This window comes from Mesoplodon bidens (assembly GCF_964165515.1).
Source record: "Mesoplodon bidens genome assembly, chromosome: 7".
In the NCBI taxonomy this organism is placed as follows: domain Eukaryota; kingdom Metazoa; phylum Chordata; class Mammalia; order Artiodactyla; family Ziphiidae; genus Mesoplodon; species Mesoplodon bidens.
Genome location: NC_138164.1, coordinates 111,469,363 through 111,492,241, shown reverse-complemented (window position 1 = coordinate 111,492,241; position 22,879 = coordinate 111,469,363). Strand labels below are relative to the sequence as shown.

The 22,879-nt window shown below is 45.9% G+C and overlaps 1 protein-coding gene across 7 annotated transcripts in view; it reads left to right on the top strand.

Annotated features, from left to right (window-relative positions):
- The window catches only part of KMT5B (lysine methyltransferase 5B), a 54,242-nt gene extending 35,575 nt beyond the window's left edge, over nucleotides 1-18,667 (top strand). For 2 of the 7 annotated variants that reach the window (XM_081239278.1, XM_081239279.1), the window contains exons 7-10: nucleotides 892-1,058; nucleotides 1,332-1,569; nucleotides 7,151-7,344; nucleotides 14,226-18,667. In XM_081239278.1, coding sequence (XP_081095404.1) covers nucleotides 892-1,058; nucleotides 1,332-1,569; nucleotides 7,151-7,344; nucleotides 14,226-15,706 — 2,080 coding nt within the window. In that variant the 3' untranslated portion in view covers nucleotides 15,707-18,667. Of the gene's footprint in view, nucleotides 1-891; nucleotides 1,059-1,331; nucleotides 1,570-7,150; nucleotides 7,345-8,340; nucleotides 8,627-14,225 lie in introns of those variants that run through there. The other 5 variants (XM_081239281.1, XM_081239280.1, XM_081239282.1 and 2 more) reach the window with 5 other exon arrangements.
- The last annotated feature ends 4,212 nt before the right edge of the window (nucleotides 18,668-22,879 follow it).

Here is a 22,879-nt window from a genome sequence, read left to right as displayed (position 1 = left end):
TTTTAGGGTCAGGTACCTGAAAATGGAATGGGAAAGAGCCTTTCTCCTGGGCTTCTTGCGTGGGTGTGTGTACGTGAGTGAGTGTATCTGTTTGCTGTGGGACGGTATCCAGCCTGTTCATCGGCTCCCGTGGCTCCGTGTTGCACGTGGCTGTGGAGGTTTGAGGTCTTGGGTTCTAGAGCTGCACCGTCCAGTACCATGAACACCAGCCACGGGTGGCTGTTGAACCCTTGAAATGTGGCTAGTCTGAATTGAGAAGTGCTACAAATGTGATATACATGTGCGATTTTATATTAAATTGTAAATATTTTTCATTAATATTTCATACTGATTACCTGCTGAAATAGCATTTGGGTTATATTGGGTTAACATTTGTTACTGAAAGTACTTGCACCTGTTTTTCCTTCCTTACTGCGGCTGCTAGAACACTGACGATTGCCTGTTTGGCTTGCATGACATTCGCCGTTGCTGCTCTGCAGGGCGGCGTCCGAGTTCCGGGCTCTCCCGACCCTTCTGCTGCTTGTCTCTGTCTCCTTCCCCAGTGTCAGCAAGTTGAATGCAGTGCAGTGGATCTTTGAGTCCTTTCTGCCTGCAAAGCACTATGCTGGGTCCGGTAGGGGATTCAGAGGTGTAGGTAGCACGATTCCTAGTGTGGACTTTCTAGTCTCTGGTAGGGATAAGGCAGCTAGCTGCACAAGTAACTGTGCCCAAGGCTGTGGGGCTTCCAGGGAGAAGGAGATGACATTCAGGTGGGGATCCAAGTGAGTCAGCTAGAACATGCACAGCTAAGTCTTCTCGATTTCTGGTGTTTATTGGACAGGCTTATTTTATTAAAAGAAGCCTTACGATTTATAATTACTAGTAATTTTTAACATCACATATTTTAAATAGGAAACGAAATGACAAAATAGAATTACTGGTGGGTTGTATTGCCGAACTTTCAGAAATTGAGGAGAACATGCTACTTAGACATGGAGAAAACGACTTCAGTGTCATGTATTCCACAAGGAAAAACTGTGCTCAGCTCTGGCTTGGTCCTGCTGCGTTTATAAACCATGGTAAGCTCTGTTTCTAAGGTGTTAGCTCTAGTGTTGGGTAGCACTGCTAAAACTTAGAATGACCTTATCTTCCTTTAAAGGAGGGTTGGAAATAGAAATTCTTCTTTTTGCATAAACCTATTAAAATAAATATTCTTGTAGTTTAACTTAAGACCTGAAACTTCTATCAAAAGTTGGTAAAGTTATCTGGAAAGCTTATTTCAGATTTCTGTAATTGTTCGTGTTTCAGATCTTATCTACAGTTAATTGACTTTTCTTTTGGACATTTTTCAGATTGCAGACCTAACTGTAAGGTAAGCATAAAAAATATTTTATCTCAAGTATTTTGTTTTTGTTTCAGGTATGAGTTTCTTAATGAGTTGATTTTATTTCAGTTTGTGTCAACTGGTCGGGATACAGCATGTGTGAAGGCTCTAAGAGATATTGAACCTGGAGAAGAAATTTCTTGTTATTATGGAGATGGGTTTTTTGGAGAAAATAATGAGTTCTGCGAGTGTTACACTTGTGAAAGGTAAAGTATTAAGTAAGATATTTGGCCCTTGCATTCTTTTAACCACCTGATGATTATGAGCATGAACTCACATTATCTTCTCATCCTTTAAATGATAAGGGATAGTCTTTTATGTTCTACAGCATTGCACCCAGTACAGCATGCATAAGCAAAACCAAAGAGTACAGAACTATTCAGGGGCCCCAGCACCTGGCCCTTTAAAATGTTAAAATCATTACCAGCAGTTATCATTATGAGTTAATCAGAATGCAAATATGCTTAAAGAGAGAATGGGAAATACCTTACACGCACATGCACACGCACGCGCCCACACACACACGGTGCCAGGGTGGGGTTGCTCCGAAAATGGCCAGTGAAGTTCACCACTGCTAATCATGTAAAAACCCTGAGGTTGTCTTGGGTACTGCCAAGCTGGGTCTTCTGGAATTGTTATGTTTTGAGGCACATGCTCTTAATAATTTCTAAGTTCTGTTACTTGGTGAAGAACTTCTTTTTGTGACCCGTCAAGATTCTGGAGTCCTTGTAGAAATCCCCCACATCTGACTTAGCAGGACTCCTTGTCCACACTGCTCGTCTCCTTGTGGTGATTTCTGCGTGTCCGAGCTCAGAGGCAGCTTCACAAGCTTGTCCGGGCCAGTGCTGCAGGGAGGCCCCCATGCTGGCATAGGCCACACAGGGAGCACACCTGGATTTGGTTTTTTGGTTATTGTTTTTATTTTTTTAGTTGAAGTATAGTTGATTTACAAGATCATGTTAGTTTCAGGTGTACAGCACAGCGATTCGGTTATATGTGTGTATATGTATATATTCTTCTTCAGATGAGCACACCTGGATTTGTTGAGCCCATTTTACATGCTATACTGGGTGCTTTACTCACCCTGACTCATTCAGTCCTCACAGCTGTCCTGGGAGAGAGCTGGTGGTGTGGCCACACTGCAGGTGCAGAAGTCCAAGTCAGCCTGACCTCAGAGCCTTTTACTCATGGAAGCAAAGATAGGCGGTGGTACTACTTCTCCGCCAGCCAGCCGGCCTCGGGAGAAATGCTGATTCCCCAGAGCCCACGTTTCCCTTCTTTCAGGGAAGCCAGCGGTTTCCCCTGTGTCGTGAGAGAGCAGAGGCATGGGGTCATGGTACAACCCCAGCTGTTTCTCTCCCAGCTCTGGGATCTTTGCCATGAAGGGAGGGCAGAAAACCTATTCCTGATGCTGCTGAATTTTTGCCCCTTTTGCAGGGAGGGAGTGGGAATGCAGGGGGATAAAATTTATCTTTTTCTAAATTAAAAAAATGGTTCAAACATTGGTTAAATCTTAGACCAGTCCACAAAAAGACCCTTTAATCCATGAAGTAGTTTAATTACAGTTGAATAATGCTTTAAAACCATTTTATAGAGATAACATAGTATAACAGTGATGTGCATGAGATCTGGCGTCAGACTCCCTCAGTTGGAATCCTGTGACTCTGCATTTCATTAGCTGTGTGATCTTGGGCAACTTAGCTGCTTTTGTGCCTTAATTACCCCATCTGTAAAATGGGGATAACATTAGAAACTATCTCATAGGGTTGCTGTGAGGATTAAATTTATCTCACGAAAAGTATGTAAAACAGCACACCCGGTTAATATTCAGATGTTAGCTATAAACTTATTTTGTGGTTTCTGGTTATTCTCCCATTAGAATGCAAGTTCCATGAAGGCAGAGATTTTTATCTTTTTCATTTACTGCTGTACTCCCAGCGTCCAGAACAGTACCTGACATATAAATAGGTGCTTGATAAATATTTGGTGAATGAATGAATGGAGTAAGTAATATGCTAAATATGCTTTTGGAGGCTGTCCTGAAAAATGTAACCACATACACAGGATTCCAGACCACCCCTGAAACAGCTCTTTGCCTAGTTTAGAACCCCATGTGTCATCATGTTCCTCGGGCAGATTAGTTCTCTTCCAGGAGACTGTTTCTCACTGGTCAGAAGGGCTATCCTGCCTGCTCCACAGGGTTAGTGTGAGGAATAAATAGAAACATGTGCAAATCCTTTTTAAATGGAAAGGCCTCATACAGAGCAGTAGGCTCAGCTATTGTCAGACTGTTTGGGAAGTTTGATTTAAAGGTTGGCTGGGAATGTTGAAATTCTCAGGAGCACCAGATTGTTTCTGCCTTTCCAGAAATTAGGCGAGAGGATGAGACCAAAGGAACTTATTCAATTATTCATCATATAGTAACTGAGTAGTTAGTTACTTTATGTTAGGCCTCATGCAGGCAGGGTAAACAAGACTAGCACAGTGCCAGCTGTGAGGGCAGTGCCATGAAAGGGACACACACACAGTGTGCTAGTTGCTGTAGGGTGAAAAGAGGTGGCCCAGTGCAGGAAGGAGAGCGGACAGAGGGTTTACAGAGGTGCTGACATCGTGGGTACAGCGTCCAGGGTACATTTGACGCGCGCTTCTGGGAAATAACCGTCCTAACAAAATAGTAATTGTAATACTTTCATAAGTAATACGGCAAATTTCACTCAAGAAAATTTGAGAAATGAAATCTAATGAGGGACTGAAGAATATGAAGGACCAAATTGTTTTAAAGCTTATATGAAAGTATGTCTGATGATAGCCAAGAAAAAATTTCTAAAGTATAGTTAGGGGCAGTTGGCCTTATTAAAAATTTACTGTGAAACAGTTGTGATCAAAACTTGATGATGCTGGCTGATATGGACAAATAAGAGGATATGAACAGACTCCTGAAACAGAGCCGAGTGTGTATGAAGTCTTAATACCACGTGTGGGGAAATGATGATTTCTTTAATAAATAATAGTGACATAATTCATTGTGCGCCTGGAAGAAAACCAAGCTCAACTCCTATCTCACACCATATACAAGATAAATTCCAGATTGATTAAAATTTTTAATTTAAAAATATAATGTAAGGTGATTAGAAAAAAAATTAGGAGAATATACATCTACCCTTGGGGTAGTGGAAATCTTCTGAAAGAAGTTAAGACAAGAAGTGGTGAATATGAAAATTTTTGAATAGCTGAAAGCAAAAGTCAGATTAATGACAAACTGAAGGGGGAAAAAAGTACATACACGGCAGAGTTAATATCCCAAGGACAAAAAGCTCCTATAAGCTCATTAAAAAAAAAGGCAGACTTCCACTAGAGAAAAGAGAGGTAAGGAAGATGCTACACAGAAGATGATGGCCATAAGCAAGGAAAACAATAAGTAGGTATCCATTTTCGCTATCAAGTTGGCAAAATTTAGAAGTGTAGTCTGTGCTGCTGGTGAGGATGTGGGGAAACAGGCACTTAACACAATGTCACTAGGGCTGTAAATTGCTATAACCTTTTGGGAAAGTAATCTGGCAATATTTGTTCAAAATAATCACACCCTTTCGTCTGGCAGTCAGTTCCATATGGAAGAATCTATCCTATGGAAGTAGGAGCATTAGTTAGTAAGGATTTGGTTTCAAAGCAAGGTAGCAGCAGCATTCATGGTGGCAAAAGCAAAAACCAAAAACCTACAAGTTTCAGTAATCACCAGTAGCGCTTGAATAGATTATGGAATGTTTAGTCTGTGTAAAAGGTACAACTTTCAAAACGTGTTCAATTCAGATTTACTTGTGCATGATGTAATAAGAAAGCTGGGGGAGGAAAAAGAAAGCAAGCTGGTTGCTGAGTAAGATGTATGGTATTATCCTCTTTGGGTTTTGTTTGCTTAGGAAGAAACAACAATACGAATAGGTGTGTAGCTCGTGGCAAAGGAGCAGAAGATGAGGTGCTGGCAGATGGTTAGCACTGGCGCCCGGGCGGGGTGGGGGGGCTCTGGGGATGGAGGCTGGCTGGGGAGCACTACTGACTTCCGCTTTATGGAGACAGAGCCTAAGATTGTCTCACCTGTGGCAGCAAACACGAGCATGTGTTACTGTCATAAGTTAAAGAGAAGTAAAGGAAGTAGAGAAACAGATGAATGGGGGAGTTTTACTTTAAAAAAAAAATTTCCAGATAATTCCACCATGATCATTTATTTTGTATTTAAGTAAGGCCCATCTTTCCAGAAATATTACAAGTTATGCACAGAATATCTGAAAAAATTTATTAATTCCTTAATCCACCTGAAATGAAACAGCCTTTAGGATATACGCATTTACTTTCTGAATATACTTTATGGTGGAGTGGAGTGTAATTGTCGGCCTGCCGTGGTGAAGGTTACCTAGAGGCTTTTACAGTGATTTCTAATGCACCTTTTGGGAAAAGAATTGAGGCAGTCCCACAATATGTGTGTTGTTTTTACAAAAGCATTAATAAAAGTAGAATTCAGAATCCATTCTAGGAAGGCAAAGAAGGCAAGAATGCTCACCTTAGTCACCAAGCCATAGCCCCTGCATTCAGACTAGGTCTGTACTCCTCCCTGGCGTCAAGAGGTTTAAGAGGGAGGGAGAGAAAATAAAATTTCTGTTCTCCCTTAGCAAAAGGTGAAATGCTCACATTCCTTGGAGGAGAAAAGTTATTTGCTCCTCATCTAAATCCTGAAAGAAAGAAATCACATGGGATCTTTTGGAGGGCAATATTGCTTTCATAATGGGAAGCGTTCACAATTTTGCCTCAAGTTCAGAAGCTGTTATTATATGGCTTTTCTTTAACAAGCTAAGACCGGTGAAAGGCAAGTCAGTGAAGGCAATTTTGGCCAAAGAGATTTATCATTTTTTAAATGCAATATGTAGCACTTAATTTTTTAACCTCATTAATTTATATTTTATTTATTCTTTTGAGCAGAGCGAGTAGAAATCTACCTTTATAACAATGAATCAAGCAAAGATTTGCAAAGCTAGGTTCATTAAGGAAGTTTAGGAGGACTTCTTATTAAGCACCCACTTCATTAGAATTTATATAAATATAAATAAGTAAAGCAGGTTACAAATCATTCTTAGCCAGTGGTAAAAGCAAGTCTTTTAATGTCTTTTATTTAGTAACATCTTGTTAACTGTGTTCATTCAGTAACTTTAAAGGAGGAATTTAACAGTTTTCATTATTCCAGAAGTGAGATTTTCGCTAGGGTAGCCTCGCCTTCTTATACAGAATTTCAGTTAGTATTTGTTTGTATCTAACATTAGCTTCTAAGCAGTGACTTAATTTATGGAAATTCGCTGGTTCCTCTTTTAATTCTGTAATTCTCAATATTCAGTAACGTAGTGTTAAATTATGCAGAACAAAGCTGGGATATAATTAACAGGTGGGTTATTTCAGTTACAGTTTAGACCTAATTATTGTACCAGTCGGTTTTGAAATTGAAATTTTATTTATTTTTACCTACTCTTGAAACTCTACAGGGTCCAACCAATAGCTTCTCATGGGCAATGAACAATTGATTGACAGTAGTCATAACAAATTGTTTTATTTTAAATCTGGGGCTTTGTTGCATTCATTTTATATATGTATGTATTTTGAGAGTCCTAGGCTTAGCGGCTCTCCAGTGGTGAGGAGGGCCTCCTCCGTTCATCATGCCTGCTGATCTGACGTGGCCCAGCGCGCTCAGCCACCAGGCTTACGTCAGTGAGGATGCTGTTTGTGTAACCTGTGCTGTTTCTCTTTCAGACGGGGAACTGGTGCTTTTAAATCCAGAGTGGGACTGCCTGCGCCTGCTCCTGTTATCAATAGCAAATACGGACTCAGAGAAACAGATAAACGTTTAAATAGGCTTAAAAAGTTAGGTGACAGCAGAAGTTCAGACAGTCAGTCTGTCAGCTCTAACACTGACGCAGACACCACTCAGGAGACAGACGGTGCAAGTAAGTAAGGGACGTGCCATACGCATATCTTTTCCGTTTTTAAGTATTTTCACATAGTTTGCTTTCTAAAGCATGCTCTGATACTCTTGATCCTTTAAACATGGAGAGAAACTCGGGGATTCATGCACTTCACCGGCACTGCAAGGCGCTAGAAGTGATTCGAGCACAAAAGCAGTCTGTATCATGCCTCCAGATTTAATATGGTACTAAATTGTCTGCTTTTCTTGAATACTGGGTAACTGGATATTAAATTCTCCATCGTGTGTTCCAGAAAGCTTTTCAAGGTGTTAGTTTCTCTGTAATGATATTGTTAGGTCCGCAAGAAGACAAAGGACGGGGTGGCGTCACACAGGCACATACGTGTTCTGCGCCTGGCCAGTCTGTTAGGGTGGATGATGGACTTGGGGAATTCATAGCTTCTGGCCTCAAGGCTTCCACCCTTTTACTGCTTGCTTGCCATTTTCAAAATGAACGGACCCAATTCACCAAACCACCAGTTACCAGACTCAGAATTGTGATAGAGGAGCAGTTTGAATGTCATGATACTATGAGGTGTTGTAATACCCACTCGACCGAAAGTAGCAAGAGAGATGAAAAGGAGAAAGAAACAAGCTTTAAGATACCACTTGTGGCGGGGGGGGGGGGGGCGGCAAGACCTGATAGAAACTGGAAAAAGAGAATGAAGAATAAAGAGAAAAGAAAGAGAAGAATCCTAAGTGAGCACAAGAAAACACATCACGTTTGTGGAGCCTTGAAGTCCTGGCACCATCCTGATTGCTACTGTTTTTCATCTGGGTAACACCAGTTTTCTCTAGATGCCACTAAAGCCGTAGGCTCCTTAGTCTGACTTGTCTCTGATAGGAATAAAGTTTAAAAGTTTTAACTTGATGGTCCCCAAAGTATGCCTGTTTTGGCACTATAAATGTCCATACATACTTGTTAGCAGTAAGTACCGTCTGAGGTCTGATTATTTTAGGCTCTTCTCCCTGTCTTCAGATGTTTTCAGCCCAACTCTGGGTACTCCTCTCCACTACAGAAAATCCCAAAGAAAAGGGAAGGTGTCTCCCGTGACGGTGACTGTCACTGCCGTGAATCCTGACTCTACCTTCTGCTGGGAGTCAGAGGCCAGGGGTAACCTCTGCCGTGGAAGAGCGATGCCGCATTCCTATTCCAGTCTTTAACGTCCAAAGTGAACAAAGAAGAGCAGTTAGTTTGTCATTCACTGTTGATTGTTGGTTTTAATAATAAACGCAGCATAATCAACATTTTGTTTTCTGAGTCTGGTTCCTTGGTGAAACTGGCGACTTGTGAAGCCCATTTTATAAATGTCTACATAAAAACACTTAGGAGTGTGCTGCCAGCCACATGTGGAGATGGCCACAACACTGTCCACGTGGCTCTGTGACGTTCGTGCGGGTGTTTTGTGTCATGCGTTAACCATATACTGATGTGTAGATACTGAACTCAGTACACCACTTAGTTTAAAAAATCAAAATAGGAAAAATTTTTGGAAGGTGTTGAGTGTTCTATTATGTGACCATCTATGGGATATTTACTAATAAACCAAATACATGTTCAAAGCCTGCTAGTTGTTAAAAAGAGAGAGAGAAGTGTATGAGACTTGGGCCCCTCCCTTGGGGAGTTTATGCCTTAGCTCCAGGATGGGACCAGTACACAGTAACTATGCAGAGCAGACTGTAAATGCCGCTTCCTAAAGGCTAGAGGGAATAGGTAATCCCTTTGAGCTGTAGTCTCAGCATTACAGAATAGAAATATAGCACTTTACCGTGACTGCTTATATTAGGGTGCTTACTTTATTCAGATTACTTTTCTGCAGATGATTGTCTTGAGTAATTCAAGGGTTGGCATAAGTAGCTTTGAGGGTCATGTGACAGCTGCTAGACGTGGCTCAGGGCTCTGAAGGAGCTCGAGGTTTGCTCCAGTGGTCTCTGAGAACATTGTGCACTAAGTATGTTCATAGCAGTGTTTTCTCGGGCTCTTACATGTGTTCTTTTAGGCTGTATTTCTTTTGCTGTTTGTGTCTTGACCAAACCCTTCTACCTGTTTGAAAGAAAAGACTTTTTGAGACTGCAGTGGATGCAAGGCCAGATGTGCCCAAGCCTTTCTTCCAAGGGGCGTGGGCATACATCTTGTGTGTAGATTCCGAGTACCCATCTTATCCTGCAGTTTGGTTAGAATTAAGCAGCTGACAGCTAGAGAGGAACTGCTTTCTTTGAAAAACGTGTTTGTTCTTCTTAAAGAAACGTTTCTGCCTAGTTGGAAGAAAAAATTATTTCTTCCTTCCATGCAGGTCCTTTTTTGGAAGGTGTCTCAAGAACCACAACTTGACTGTTTGCTTTAGCATCCAGAGAGGAGACAAGAAAGCCATTTTCACAGATTCAGTCCACAGACCTGAATTATACTGCCATTACTAGAAGAGTCGGGGTTTTTAGGCCTCTTGTGCCTCCGTGGCTAGGCCACCCCCATAGTGCTGCGTCCTGGACGTGAGTCACTGAAAATGCCACGAGTTGGTGCAAGTCCCAGAGGCCTCCCACCAGTGGAATAAGCTCACTCAGCTGGACTGAGGAGCGCCTGTCCTGGAGACAGTGGGCTGGGCCACCAGCTGTCGCTCTTTATCCGGCCACAGACATCACTGGTTGGTCTGAACACTTTTCTGCTGAGCCTGCCGGCTGCTTCAGAATCCTTTCCAACACCTTTTCCAGCCATTCACTCCTGTGTTGGTTGCATGACGTTGGAGCCTGCTTCTTGTGCCTGACAGACTCCTTGAACTGGAGTCTTTAAAATCCTATTGAGGGTTTTTTGGATCCTCATGTTGGGAACATGCCAAGCTGTGTGTGGCCCTCGTGTTCCCTTGGCTCCACAGTGTGTGTTTCTGGGGCTTGTCCACTGCAGAGCATGGGTGCAGCCCGAGCGTTCTGGAAGCTTTGATGTCGTTTTGCTGCTCTCGTGTCTGGCTGGCATTCTCGATGCCCACACAGAGCTGCCGTATGATTTTGAGGACACCCTGAGGGAACCGCGATAGCTGTACCTTGGGTCCTTTCCCAGGAGCTGGGACTGGCCCCGTAATAGCTCTGTGGTGTCCCTTAGAGGCCGTGTGACGGTGCGGTGAAAAGCTTGAGATCTGGAGCCACAGACCTCAGTGCACGTCCCATCTCTGCCGCTGACCGGTGGACGCTCTTAGGCACGCTAGCCCACCGGAACTTGGTTTCGCTTAGTGTAATAGCTCTTACTTCAGAGAATGCTTATTATGATTGAGATCATACTAATTTGGCACTGTACCTAGTATGTACTAATTGCTAAGAATGTGTATCTTCACCTGAAATTACTGTCTAGGTTTATGCATTTGGGATTTGTCCCAGCCATGAGGGAAGAGAGCCACACGTGGTGTGTTAGTGCCAAAGCCAGGGCAGCCGTGGCCGTGCCTTCCCTCCACTGTGTCAGGATCCTCAGTCTCTTGATAGACTTTTCTTAGTTTGCCGTTGTGACCGCCGTCTCTCCCTCAACCTACTGTTGCTGGCACTCACCCCCATCCCCCCGCGCTAGTGTAGCAGCACCTTCGTGGCGCAGTGAAGGCCCTGGGTACTTAGGCAAGTTGCTCACATCTCTCTCACCCGGCCGGCCTGTGCCTTTTCTGCCCTTTGACTTGAGCACACCTTTTAGCTGGGCTTTTGTTGAGATAACGCTTTTCAAACAAAATGAGAATACACTGTTAAATACATAACTATGTGAGTGAAGTCTCTCTATTGAAATAACACGTAGCATCAAATTCAGTCTCTCTTGTGCTCTTTAAAACACACTCTGAAGTGCCTTGTCCGTGGTTCACTGCAGTCGGCTAACAATGAGCCTCTCGGAAGGAGGGGTGGAAGCGGGAGAGCCCAGATGCAAAATCACCGTAAGTGAGATTCATCCAGTGATTCAACATCAGGGCCCAAGTGAGGAGACTCCCAGGTGCCGTGAAGAGCCGTAGGCAGGGTGGCCTGTCACGTGTAGAGTCGTGAAAGGCTTCCTGAGAGAAGTGCTTGCTGAGCTGAGTCTTAAAAGGGGAGGAGACGTTGGCCAAGTGAACCGTGCTCAAAGCAGAGGGCACGTCCCAAATGAACACGTGGGCACGAGTGTAGGGTTTGCATCAGTAAAGGTCATCAAGGCTGGAGTTGAAGGTGGGAAGGAGGGATGTGAGCATAATTTAAAATTTTGGACTTTATTCTTAGGTATTAGGTTATTGGCAGGTTTAAAGCCCAGAAGTGCCGTGGCGTACTAGGAGAATCGTCTGGGCTGCGTGGTGGGGGATGGAATGTCGGGGAAGCAGTAGGGAGGCAAGGAAAGGCGGGAGCTAGTGCCAGAGTCGAGGCAGGAAACGGTGGCATCAGGAATGGAGAGAAGGAGGTGGTTCTAGCGACACTGCAGGAGTGGACTCCACAGGACCGCTGGCTGGTCGGTGCGAGTTAGCGAGGGCAGGCGTCAAGGATGACCTCCCCGTGTCTGCTTGGGCAGCTGGCTGGATGGTGGTGGTATTGACCAAGATGGAGAACGTAGGCTTGGTGGTGAGTTCCCTTTGGGCATGTTGACTTGTGAGGGGCTCACGAGACAATCTTAGCAGGCGATCAAGGTCCCAGTGGACCTTCGGCGATGCGGATCTGTAATGGAGGCGAGGATCAGGCTAGCGACTGTGGTTTGGGAACTGCCAGTATATCGATGGCCACAGCCGTGGAGGAGTGGCTGCTGACCGCCTGGAGACTGAGTAGAGTTTTCAAGGGGCCTAGGATAGCAGAGGCCTGAGGAGTGCAGTCCACCGGGCAGATGGAGGAAGAGGGCCCGGGACACGGAGGGAAGGCCAGGAGAGTGTGCTCTCGCAAGCAGCCAAGGAGAGAGGGTTTTCAGGAAAAATAATAGCTAGCGGCGTCACATTCTGCAGAGAAGGGAACAACGGCACAGGCTGGAAGGGGCTGCTGGGTTTCAGGACGAGGAGACCGTGAGGGAGGCTGGCAGAGGCGCTGTTGAGGAGGACAGGCTGGATCCGCACTGCAGGGGGCCTGCAGTCAAGGATACACGGCATAAGTGATCATTGTGGAGGGGCGGTTGCAGGTAGGAAATGAGAACCGCTGGCCTTGGTCGTAGAATGGTCCTTGAAGAGCCACAGACAGCAAAGTCTCACCACAGCCACATTTGAGAGAGGCAGGCACCAGCACTGGTGTGTTTACATCATAAGCACATCGACTCTCACCTTGTAGGAAGCCTTGTAAGCACAAAGAAATCCTTTAGCAAAAGCAGTCCCTAAATATCCTTACAGTTAAAAAATTATTTCTGATAAGTTCTGTATAATTCAGTTCATAATACGTCGGTGGTTCTCAAATTGAGTGGCACCCAAACTTTACTGCTACTACTGTTCTAAAAACAAGTTGCCTCCCTGGTAGCATCCCGCACAGATAAACGTGTTCTTGGTTCAATCGGTGGATCTCACTCCTGGGAATTCTGCTGGTTTGGAGATTCCCAAAGCCATTCGTGAGCCAGTCTTCCTGAGTCCAGAGACTTCTGTTCTTGGCGGGTTGATATTTCTGGAATGCAGTTATGCGTTCTTGCTCCTCTCCCTCAATTAAAAACTAACTAACGGTAACCTGACTTGCTCAGCCATGCAGAAGGAACAGCAGTCACCCTGGCGACCCTCGGGCGTGTAGTAAGCAGCAGTCTTGTTGGGCAGCGTGCTGGGCTTACCCACGTTCCCTGGTTTTTATTCCCTCTGTTTTCTGTCGAGAGGTGGTGATGATTCGTTTGGTCATCTCAACTTCCCTAGTGAATGATTTAAAGGGGTATTTTGATGGGAAGAGCTTTTCAGGTGGGGGATAGGGAGCAGACTAAGTGATCGAGAAAGTGACTCACGTAAAACGCCATGACTATAAATCCAAAATGTAGACGTAGAGAAAAACAAAGGTGGCGGAAAGGAAAGTCAGTGGCAAGGTCAGAGGCTCACCACGCGGCCACCTTAACACTTGAGTCACATACAAGCCTTTTGAGAAGCCGTTCAACTGTCATGATAGTTCTCAGGTTGTCATTCCCAGTAGGTTGTCATCCCCTTGTCCAGAGGAAGGAAGTTGGGTCCCCCTTGTCCCGAGAGTGTAACTCTAGCAGTGCGCTTCTCCCCCCTTTCGGTTTGATTGTCGGTGGCGGGCAGTCAGCGGAGGGAAGGGGCCCAGTAAGTTCCACAGCCTTCAGAGTCCCTGCTGGTCCTCACAGCATTGAAGGGAACAGCTTAGACGGTGCGGTATTTGGGGGTGAATGTCTAGTGGGAGTAACAATATGTGGTTCTTAGGATCTCTTTTTCTTATTTGAAAACATCGTGATAGAATTTGTCTCTGAGAGCCCGTTAGTCATCTGTTGCTGTTCTGGATTACTAGTCAAGTAATATACTTTGAGTTAATGAATAATGGATTTTAGAAACATTTTAAATGATGATTTTAAGAAGAATTTGTGAAAGAAAAATATTATTTTTACTTAGCTTTACTTCAAATATTTTATGTGGTGAAAGACTAAATCAGGGAAAGAAATACTCAGTTTGGACTAGTGTCGTCGTGGTAGATTAAGGACACTTAGAGTGAAATCCAGGTCCTTGCTGTGCTAAGAGCTCTTTAACCCTAAAATTACATACCTGGAAAGTGAATAGATGCTTCTTAAATTAGAATGTAAAGGAAAACTGTAGGAAGTGCTTGTGTGCTGGCAGAAATGCAGCTGGGGTCTGTCTACCGCGTTTTTTGTATAATCTAAACAGTTCATAGCTAATCGTCCGGGTGTTGGCGTTGTTTTGTTGAACTTTACCGTGTTACCAAGACTGTTTTTCATCCTTTTTTTTTTTTTTTTAAACTTTGCAGCTTCTAACCGAAAATCTTCAGTTGGTATGAAAAAGAACAGCAGCAAGAGCAGAGCATTAACAAGGCAGTCTATGTCAAGAATTCCAGCTTCTTCCAACTCTACCTCATCTAAGCTAACTCCTATAAATAATTCCAGGGTACCAAAGAAACTGAAAAAACCTGCAAAGCCTTTACTTTCAAAGATAAAATTAAGAAATCATTGCAAACGGCTGGAGCAGAAGAGTGCTTCGGGGAAACTCGAAATGGGGAACTTAGTACTTAAAGAGCCTAAAGTAGTTCTGTACAAAAATTTGCCCATTAAAAAAGATAAGGAGCCAGAGGGACCAGTCCCGGCCGCGGTGGCCAGTGGGTGCTTAACTAGACACGCAGCGAGGGAGCACAAGCAGAACTCCGGGCGAGGCGGCCCTGCACACGTGGAGGGTGCCCCCTGCACCTACACAACCAGGCGGTCCATGAGGACGAGGATGAATTTGAAGGAGACCTCCGACATCACGCTTGAACCAAATACGTTGGATGGCTACAAAAGCAGCGTGACGGAACCTTGCCCAGACAGTGGCGAGCAACCAGCTCCTGCAGTGCAGGAAGAAGAGCTGGCTGGCGACGCTGCACCGAAGGGGGAGGCCAAGTGTCCTAAGAGTGATAGCAGCGTGTCAAACAAGAAATCACGGCAAGGGAAACTGGGGAGACAGTCGGCAGAAGCAGAGGGACCCGCCGCGGTGCACGAGTCCCCCGGCAGAGCTGGCGCGGGGCGGGAGGGGGTGGGGCCCCACCCTGACCAGGGCGAGCACAGCAGCCTGGAGGGCGTGCCCGGGGGCTACACGGACTGGCCCCCTTCTCCTGTCAGTGGTTCCGTGGTCGCATCAGACAGCTTCAAAACAAAAGACGGCTTCCGAACTGCAAAAAGTAAAAAAAAGAGGCGGATCACTAGGTATGATGCACAGTTAATCCTAGAAAATAACTCTGGGATTCCCAAATTGACTCTTCGTAGGCGTCATGACAGCAGCAGCAAGACAAATGACCAAGAGAATGATGGAGTGAATTCTTCAAAAATAAGCATCAAGTTAAGTAAAGACCATGAAAAGGATAATAATCTCTATGTAGCAAAGCTTAATAATGGATTTAACTCAGGACCAGGCAGTAGTTCTACAAAATTAAAAATCCAGCTAAAACGGGACGAGGAAAGCAGGGGGTCGTATACGGAGGGGCTTCACGAAAATGGGGTGTGCTGTAGTGATCCTCTCTCTCTCCTGGAGTCGCGCATGGAAGTCGACGACTATAGTCAGTATGAGGAGGAAAGTACCGGTGATTCGTCCTCTTCAGAGGGAGATGAGGAGGAGGATGACTATGATGATGACTTTGAAGATGACTTTATCCCTCTTCCTCCAGCTAAGCGACTGAGGCTCATAGTTGGGAAAGACTCTATAGATATCGACATTTCTTCCAGGAGAAGAGAAGATCAGTCTTTGAGGCTGAACGCATAGCAAGCTCTTGGTCTTAATTCGACCCGGGATAACTAAAGAAATAATCAATTCCAGTCAGTTACTCCTCAACTGAAAACATTTTAGGGGCAGCACTTCTGTTGTCTTTTCACTTATCAGCATAATACTGTAGAAAGTGTACAGCGTACTGACTCTTCTTAAAAGTCTGATTTGTGCAAATTTCTATTGTACTTTTTAAATAGCCTTCTTATGTGCAATTCTGAGTTAGAGGTAAAGCCCTGTTGTAAAATAAAGGCTCAAGCAAAATTGTACAGTGATAGCAACTTTCCACACAGGACGTTGAAAACAATAATGTGGCTACACAGTTTTCTTTTTTTATCTTTAAGAGCATCAACTGGCTCTTTAATATATGACTAAAAAATAATTTAAAACAAATCATGGTAGCAGCATATTAAGGTTTTCTAGTATATGCTAATATCACCAGCAATGTTCTTTGGCTTTTTGATTTATTTGCTAGATGTTTCCCCCTTGGAGTTTTGTCAGTTTCACAGTTTGCTGGCCCAGGTGTACTGTTTGTGACCTTGGTTAAATAGCAGACCATCGGTCGGTCGGGTGGGAGTGAAATTGGTTTCTTTAAAAAAAAAAAACAAACAAAAAAACAATTACATGCGTGACAGCTAACTTTTCAGTACGTTATATGTACGAGGGTAGCGGTGTGCAGGATGAGTTTCGATACAGCGTATTTATTGCTTGTCATGTAAATTAAAGACCTTGTATTTAACACTTTTCAATCCTTTTAGATAAAATTGTTCTTTGCAAGAATGATTGGTGCTTATTTTTTCAAAAAAATTTGCTGTGAACAAATGTGATGACAACAAGCAACATTTATCTAATGAACTACAGCTATCTTAATTTGGGTCTTCAAGTTTTCTGTTGCACTTGTAAAATGCTACAAGGAATATTAAAAAACTCTATTCACTTTAACTTATAATAGTTTATGAAATAAAAACATGAGTCACAGCTTTTGTTCTGTGGTAACCTATAAAAAATGTTTGTCTTTGAAATTCAGTGTAAAGAACTGAAAACAGTGTATATGTTGTAAATACTTGTGTGTTGTGAGAAATTTTTGTCATAAGAAATTAAAAGAACTTACCAGGAAGGTTTTTAAGTTTAGAAATATTCATGCCAATAAAATAGGAAATTATAAATATATAGTTTTAAGCACTGCATCAGTGGGAGTTCTTGGCTTATGTTAGTTTATGTATGAAAATATCAAAGATTTTTTTGACTATATTATCAGTTAAACAAAAAGAGGAGTCATTTAATTTGTTTTTGAAGCACTTTGAGAAGAGAAATTAATTTTAAGTAACTTAATGAGCAAAATTTTGATTACTACTTTATGTTCAATACCAACCTTCCATTTCTCTGGATTGTTTTACAAATCATTGGACAAAGAATTTGAGAATATAAATCTGTAGCAGGTGTTTGACACCAGTGGGTCTCTCTATTTCTGGGAAATGTGTACATGTACTTTCAAATATACAGTGTTCCTAAGTGAAATCAATTTAGGAGATTCGTGTAGTGTCTAGAAAAGTAGCCCATATCTTTAAATGCTAAAAGGAATCTGCAGGTAATGAGAAGTCCAGTGGAGAAAACCTCAATGCTTACTGTTACTACTTGTTGATTCCTACCAGTTTCTAGGTTCCTGGGGACATTATTTAAATTAAGTTCCTTAGAACTATTGCTAGTAGGTTCCAAATAGAAATTAGTAACATTCATAAAAGTTCTTTAAATTTAGAATTTTTTTCTCCTTCTGTTCTTCAAGGAATTACTTCTATAGTCTTCTGTCGTCTCGTTCCTGTTTGTTACGGTGCAGTTTCATCCTCAGGTATTAATGTGGGAGCAGGTGGCTGACCTCCTCGCCTGCTCACACCCCCCCTTGCTCGCTCCGTCTAGAATTCTTCACCTCTCGAAGCAGGGCAGCCCTGCAAGCTCTGTCCCAAGGCACTCGGAGCAGTCTACAACCTCACCCAGTCCTCCTGGTGTCTCTGGGTGGCAGTGGGAGACTCAGGCCACTGAGAAGGTCACGCTTAGACCCTGTGTCTGGGAGGTACCAGAGAGCAGGGGGTCGTCTTTTATTCCCACCATAGTTTGGAGTCTTTCAAAGAGGTTCAGAGACTAAATCTTGAACTGTTTTCTTGGATTACCAACAATAGCCATTTCAGGAATTTCAGTCTTACGGAAAAAGTAACAAAATACCGCATTTCCCACTTTTCTCCATTTTTAAGCTTAATTTTGGTAATTTATTTATGATGTTTAACTTTATTGAGGCCTCGTCTTTGGGGGCTGACCTTCCCGTGGGTCCGAGCAGTGACGTTAGGTGGTGGTCACTGCCTCAGGAGTTGGTGTGCACAAGCGCTCGGCAGCCACTGCCGGCGCCTTCCAGGGAAACCTAATTTCCGTTTTTACAGTTAGGGGCCTCGGAGCTGGTCTAGCTCTGCTGTAGAACTTCACTGTGTGGAATGGCGAAATCCACACACTGATGACCACTTGGAAGAGGTTGCATTCAATAAAACTTAGCTAGAGCTTATGCAATGATTGGTAAAGATTTTGGCATTGTAAGAATTAGGAAATGATCATAGAAATATATGTAAAGTATTCAATTTTCAATCATTTTTCAAATTACTGTTTTAAATTGTTTTGCTGAGTTGTAATACTTTTGAGATACAATGTATTCCTTGTACTGAAAGAATGAAAAAAGGACTTTTTCAGCATTTGAGGTAAGTTCTTTAATGTTTCATTAAAAACATTTTTTACAAATATTTTGTACATGCACTTGCAGTATTGAGGTTAATCATTTTAATAAATTCGGAAATTAAAACAGTTTGGCCGGTGTTCACTGTATCTGAGAAGAAAAGATCAAAGTGGTGACTTTGTCCACAAGGTTTTCACATACAGTAGAATTTGTAAAATCACACTTTCTGAAGCTTTTCAGTATCTGTGAGTGTTCTGAGCCCTGGTCTCCTTTTGCTTCTGGTGCCGTTTGGTTTAAGCCGGGGGTAAGCACTCGTTCCTCTCTCGGTGGGGAGGCCACTTTTAAACTGCATAGCCCCCTGGCCCTGGAGCCCAAGAAGGCTTTTGCTACCCAGTTATTAATGGTGCCTGATTACTTGGTTTTTTTCCCCCTCTCTGAATTGGACAGAACTGGCGTATCCAGCACTGGCGTGAGTCATTTTTTTCTCCCAGTTACTGTAGCAAAACTTAGTTGAGAAAGGAAATGTGACTGGCTTAGGAGTCAGGAAACCTGAATGTGCCGAGCTCTGCAACATGTGGGTGACCCCGAGAAAGCTGCTCACCCCCAGATCTCCTCTTTGCAGCACCTGTAGGTCAGCATGGACACCTGGTCCTGTTGCCAGTTAAGCTTCAGGATGAGCTGCGTCCACTCTCGGTGAGGGCGGTCAGGGTGAGTGGTGCAGACCAGGCCGGGAAGACTTCCCGATGAATTGAAATATCCACGCGAACTTGGGTTCCCAGTATGAGAAAAGGCTAATAGGGCTTCCCTGGTGGCGCAGTGGTTGAGAGTCCGCCTGCCGATGCAGGGGACACGGGTTTGTGCCCCGGTCCGGGAAGATCCCACGTGCCGCGGAGCGACTGGGCCCGTGAGCCATGGCCGCTGAGCCCCCACGTCCGGAGCCTGTGTCCCGCAACGGGAGAGGCCACAACAGTGAGAGGCCCGCGTACCGCAAAAAAAAAAAAAAAAAAAAAAAAGGCTAAGAGGTGGCGCACCTGTTAAATCCACAGCCCCTTTCAAGGCTCGGGTTTGCTGTCTACCCTGAGATGAGTTGCACCCTCTCCATAACCAGTGGCAGCTCCCGCGCCGCCCAGAGCCCTCGTGTGAGTTCCTTTTCTCCAGCGAAGACTCTGTTGTTAACACGTGCCCATGATGTTCACTGCAGAGCTCAGCGGGGCGCAAGCATGCTGCTGACCTCAGGGGCACTTCAGTAGCCCCAGGGCCACGGTCAGTGTGACCTCTCCTGCAAGGAGGGACGAGAAGGTCTCCAGCCTCCTCCCTCCCTGATGTCCTAGAGCTTGCGCAGCGCTTAGTGTTTGCTAGTGACAGGCCCAGAAGAAGCGTGGGTTTTGACTCTTCAGGGAGGGGCAGGGTACACTGGACGGGCAGGGCTGGGCAGGGGGGTCTCCCACTCGAGCCCCCTCCCCCCTTCCTCCTGCCCTTCTGCCACCTGCACTCTCCCAGAGGGTTAAGCTTACGTGCCTGGAAGCAGTTGAAAAGCTGCTGACCTGGAGGACAGAAGATGGCCTACAGCCTCACAGAAATAACCTTGGTGAAGTCCTTTTTACCAGGTCCCGTTTTCTCCTTGGCAGATTTGTGAGTGTTCCTGCTGAGTTGCAGTGGACAGCGACTTCTGTCTTTTGGGCGTCACCCACCCTGTCGGGCACTGCTGGGTCTGCTTAGGCCCACAGGAGGGCTGCCAGCGAGTCGGCAGGTGGCCCCCTCCCCAGTCTGAGACCCTGAGCAGGCAATGTCCAGAGTGGCGGGGGCAAAGTTGCATTTCTTTGCTATTTGTCAAGCAGTGATTATCTTAGGTGCTGCTGGGGGTGGGGAGGCAAGATGTGTGTGTCTTCAGTGTGGGGGGTAATTAAAGCCCTGGGAGAAGGTGAGATAAGGGGCAAAGAGGACAGGCAGCCGCAGGGCCCTCTGGACGCAAGGTCAGGCAGGTGCTATCGCTCTTTGGTCCTCGTGCCCTGGGGGAGCACAGTCTGGGGAGGCCCTTCCAGGAGGAGCCAGGCAGGTGGAGGAGAGAGCAGGCGGAGAGGAGGTTTGACTGAAGGTGGAAATGATGAAACTGGAAGGGAGGTGGGGTTAAGGATTAACAAAGGACAAGCGGGTCTGACCGTGGAGGTGGAAAGCTTCCACAGGGTGGGGGAGGGGAGGGGTTACTCAGAGTCCCGGGAAGGAGGGGTGGGCCTAGGGTGATGGGTCTGTTTTCCTGGGCAACAAGAAGAAAAGAGGTGGTAGGTGAAGGGGGGGAGCCAGTTCCAGCATGAAGGTTTCTATTTTGTCTAAAGTAGGAGGTGAGGTCACCTGACTGGGAGGAGATGAGGAGCCCAAAACTTGAGCGTGAAGGAGATTTGAAATCAAGAAAGGGTGCGCAAGCTGACCACGGGAACCCAGTGTGATGCATCACAGAAGTCTCAGTACCAGTCAGTGTTCTAGGCACCCATGGGAGCAAAGGCTGGTGGGAGCAAAGGCTGGTGGGAGCACTTCTCCACACAGGTGTGAGGCTCTCAGCCAGGTGGGGGCCACAGAAGGCAACAGGGCTGGAGGCTATAGGGTGCAGGTGGGCAGGAGAGGGCTTGAACGGAGAGGCCTGCAGTGCACTCAGGGAGGAGGAGTCCGCAACCAGAGTGGGCCCCTGACCAGGGGAAGTGGACTTGCCCAAGGCCTGACGGTGCCCCTGTGGTCAGAACAGCCAAGCGGTAGCTAGACAAGCACACCGGGAGGACAGGAGGCTGAGGTCAGAGGGCAGGCTCTCAAAACTGGAAGAGCTTCATCTTCAGTGGGATGTGGGGGAGAGTGTTGTGGTCCTGAGACAGCAGGAGGTCAAACAGAACCGAGGTCAACCAAGATGAGAGCAGATCAGCCTTCACCGTGAGCCCTGGGAAGCAAGCGACCACCCCCGAAGCCAGACAGAGACTGAGCCTGTGGCAGACAAGCACAGGGAGACACCCTCTTCAGGCGGCGGGGCCGGGCCTGGGGCTGCGGGAAGTAATACGTTTCAGGGAGAGAGTGAGTCAGCCTGCCTGAGGCCACGTGCCTAGGGCGGCAGTGGCAGCTCTGGCCCCAGGGCCCCACTCCTGGTGGAGTCGGCCTGGAGAGCGCTGGCTGGTGAGGATCACAGAGCCAAGGGTCGCTCCAGCCTTCGTCTCGAGGCCCCGCCTTCCCCAGGTTAATTCTGGAAGTCTCCGTCTCCTTCTTAGGAGTGAGTGACAGACAGCAGTCACTGCGCTTTACCCTCATTTCCACGCAGTGACGTGCAGCCGGGAGGACTTTGTCCAGAGGTTATCGTGCAGATATGCTGGGTGAGCCACCCCCATTTGTCAAGGGTGGGTGAGGTGCCACGTGTGTTTGCTGGGCCCCGGAGGGGTGCGGACTTGTCTTTATCAGAAAAAGTGAGTCAAACACGAAGATACCTCAAGACGGCAAAAGAAGAATTCCAAGGTATCCTCCAGCCTGGCAACTCTGCGGTGGTGACGGTGGCTTCACACAAAGGTCCAGATGTGAAGGAGGGACTGAATCTGACCGGGAGGTTTCTTGTGTTATCCCCTAAACTACACCTGTGGTACCCGCCGGACAACTGTCCTCTCATGGGACAGACTTCAGAAGCTGTAAGGACAGGCCCGGGAAGCAGGGTTCCGTTCTAGGACAGAAAGCTGATTTCCATGTCGGAAGCACACCTGTGAGGCGGGTTACCCCATGTTTGGCTCCCGGCAGGTCAGGCTCTGAGGTTTCTCCGCAGCCCCTCCTTGGGGCCGCGAGCTGCACGCTGCACTGGCAGAGGTGCCCAGGATCAAGCCCGAGGCTGTTACCGTCCCTCTTGCTTCTGGCAGGTGGAGGCAGCCCTTCGCAACGTCACTCTCCTAGAAACCAAACAGACGACGTTTACTTCCTGCTCTTGCCAGTTAAAGCACATTTTTCTTCTTCGGGTAAGAGGGTGAGTGAAAGACTGAGCCTTGCCAGACTCCAAGTGGACCAGAGCTGGCCCTGGAAATGGCTCAGTCTGGGCTCACGGCTAGTGGTTGATGCCTGGCCTTCCCCCCCCCCCACCGCCTCCCCCAGGCTGCCCACACGGGTTTGAGCAGCACCTTTGGGCTTTCTGCCCTTTCCTAGCTAATGTGAGCGTGGGCTAAACACTGCCCCTCTCGTCTCAGCGTTCTCCCCTGCACAAGGGGGTAATACTGGCACTTAACTCTGGGATGGTTGAGGATTAAGTGAGACCACAGATTGGGCCTTTATGTGGGGCCTGGTACCCCAGCCAGCAGTTGGTGTCAGCTGGCATCAACATGTGCCACCTCAGCAGCCTGTGCGTGGCACCCCCGGCCCTCATGGGCCTCTGACCTCTGCGCTCGCCAGCTGACACCTACTCAAAGGGCCTAAATCACAACTTCCTCCATCCCAACCTCAAAACGCCGGCT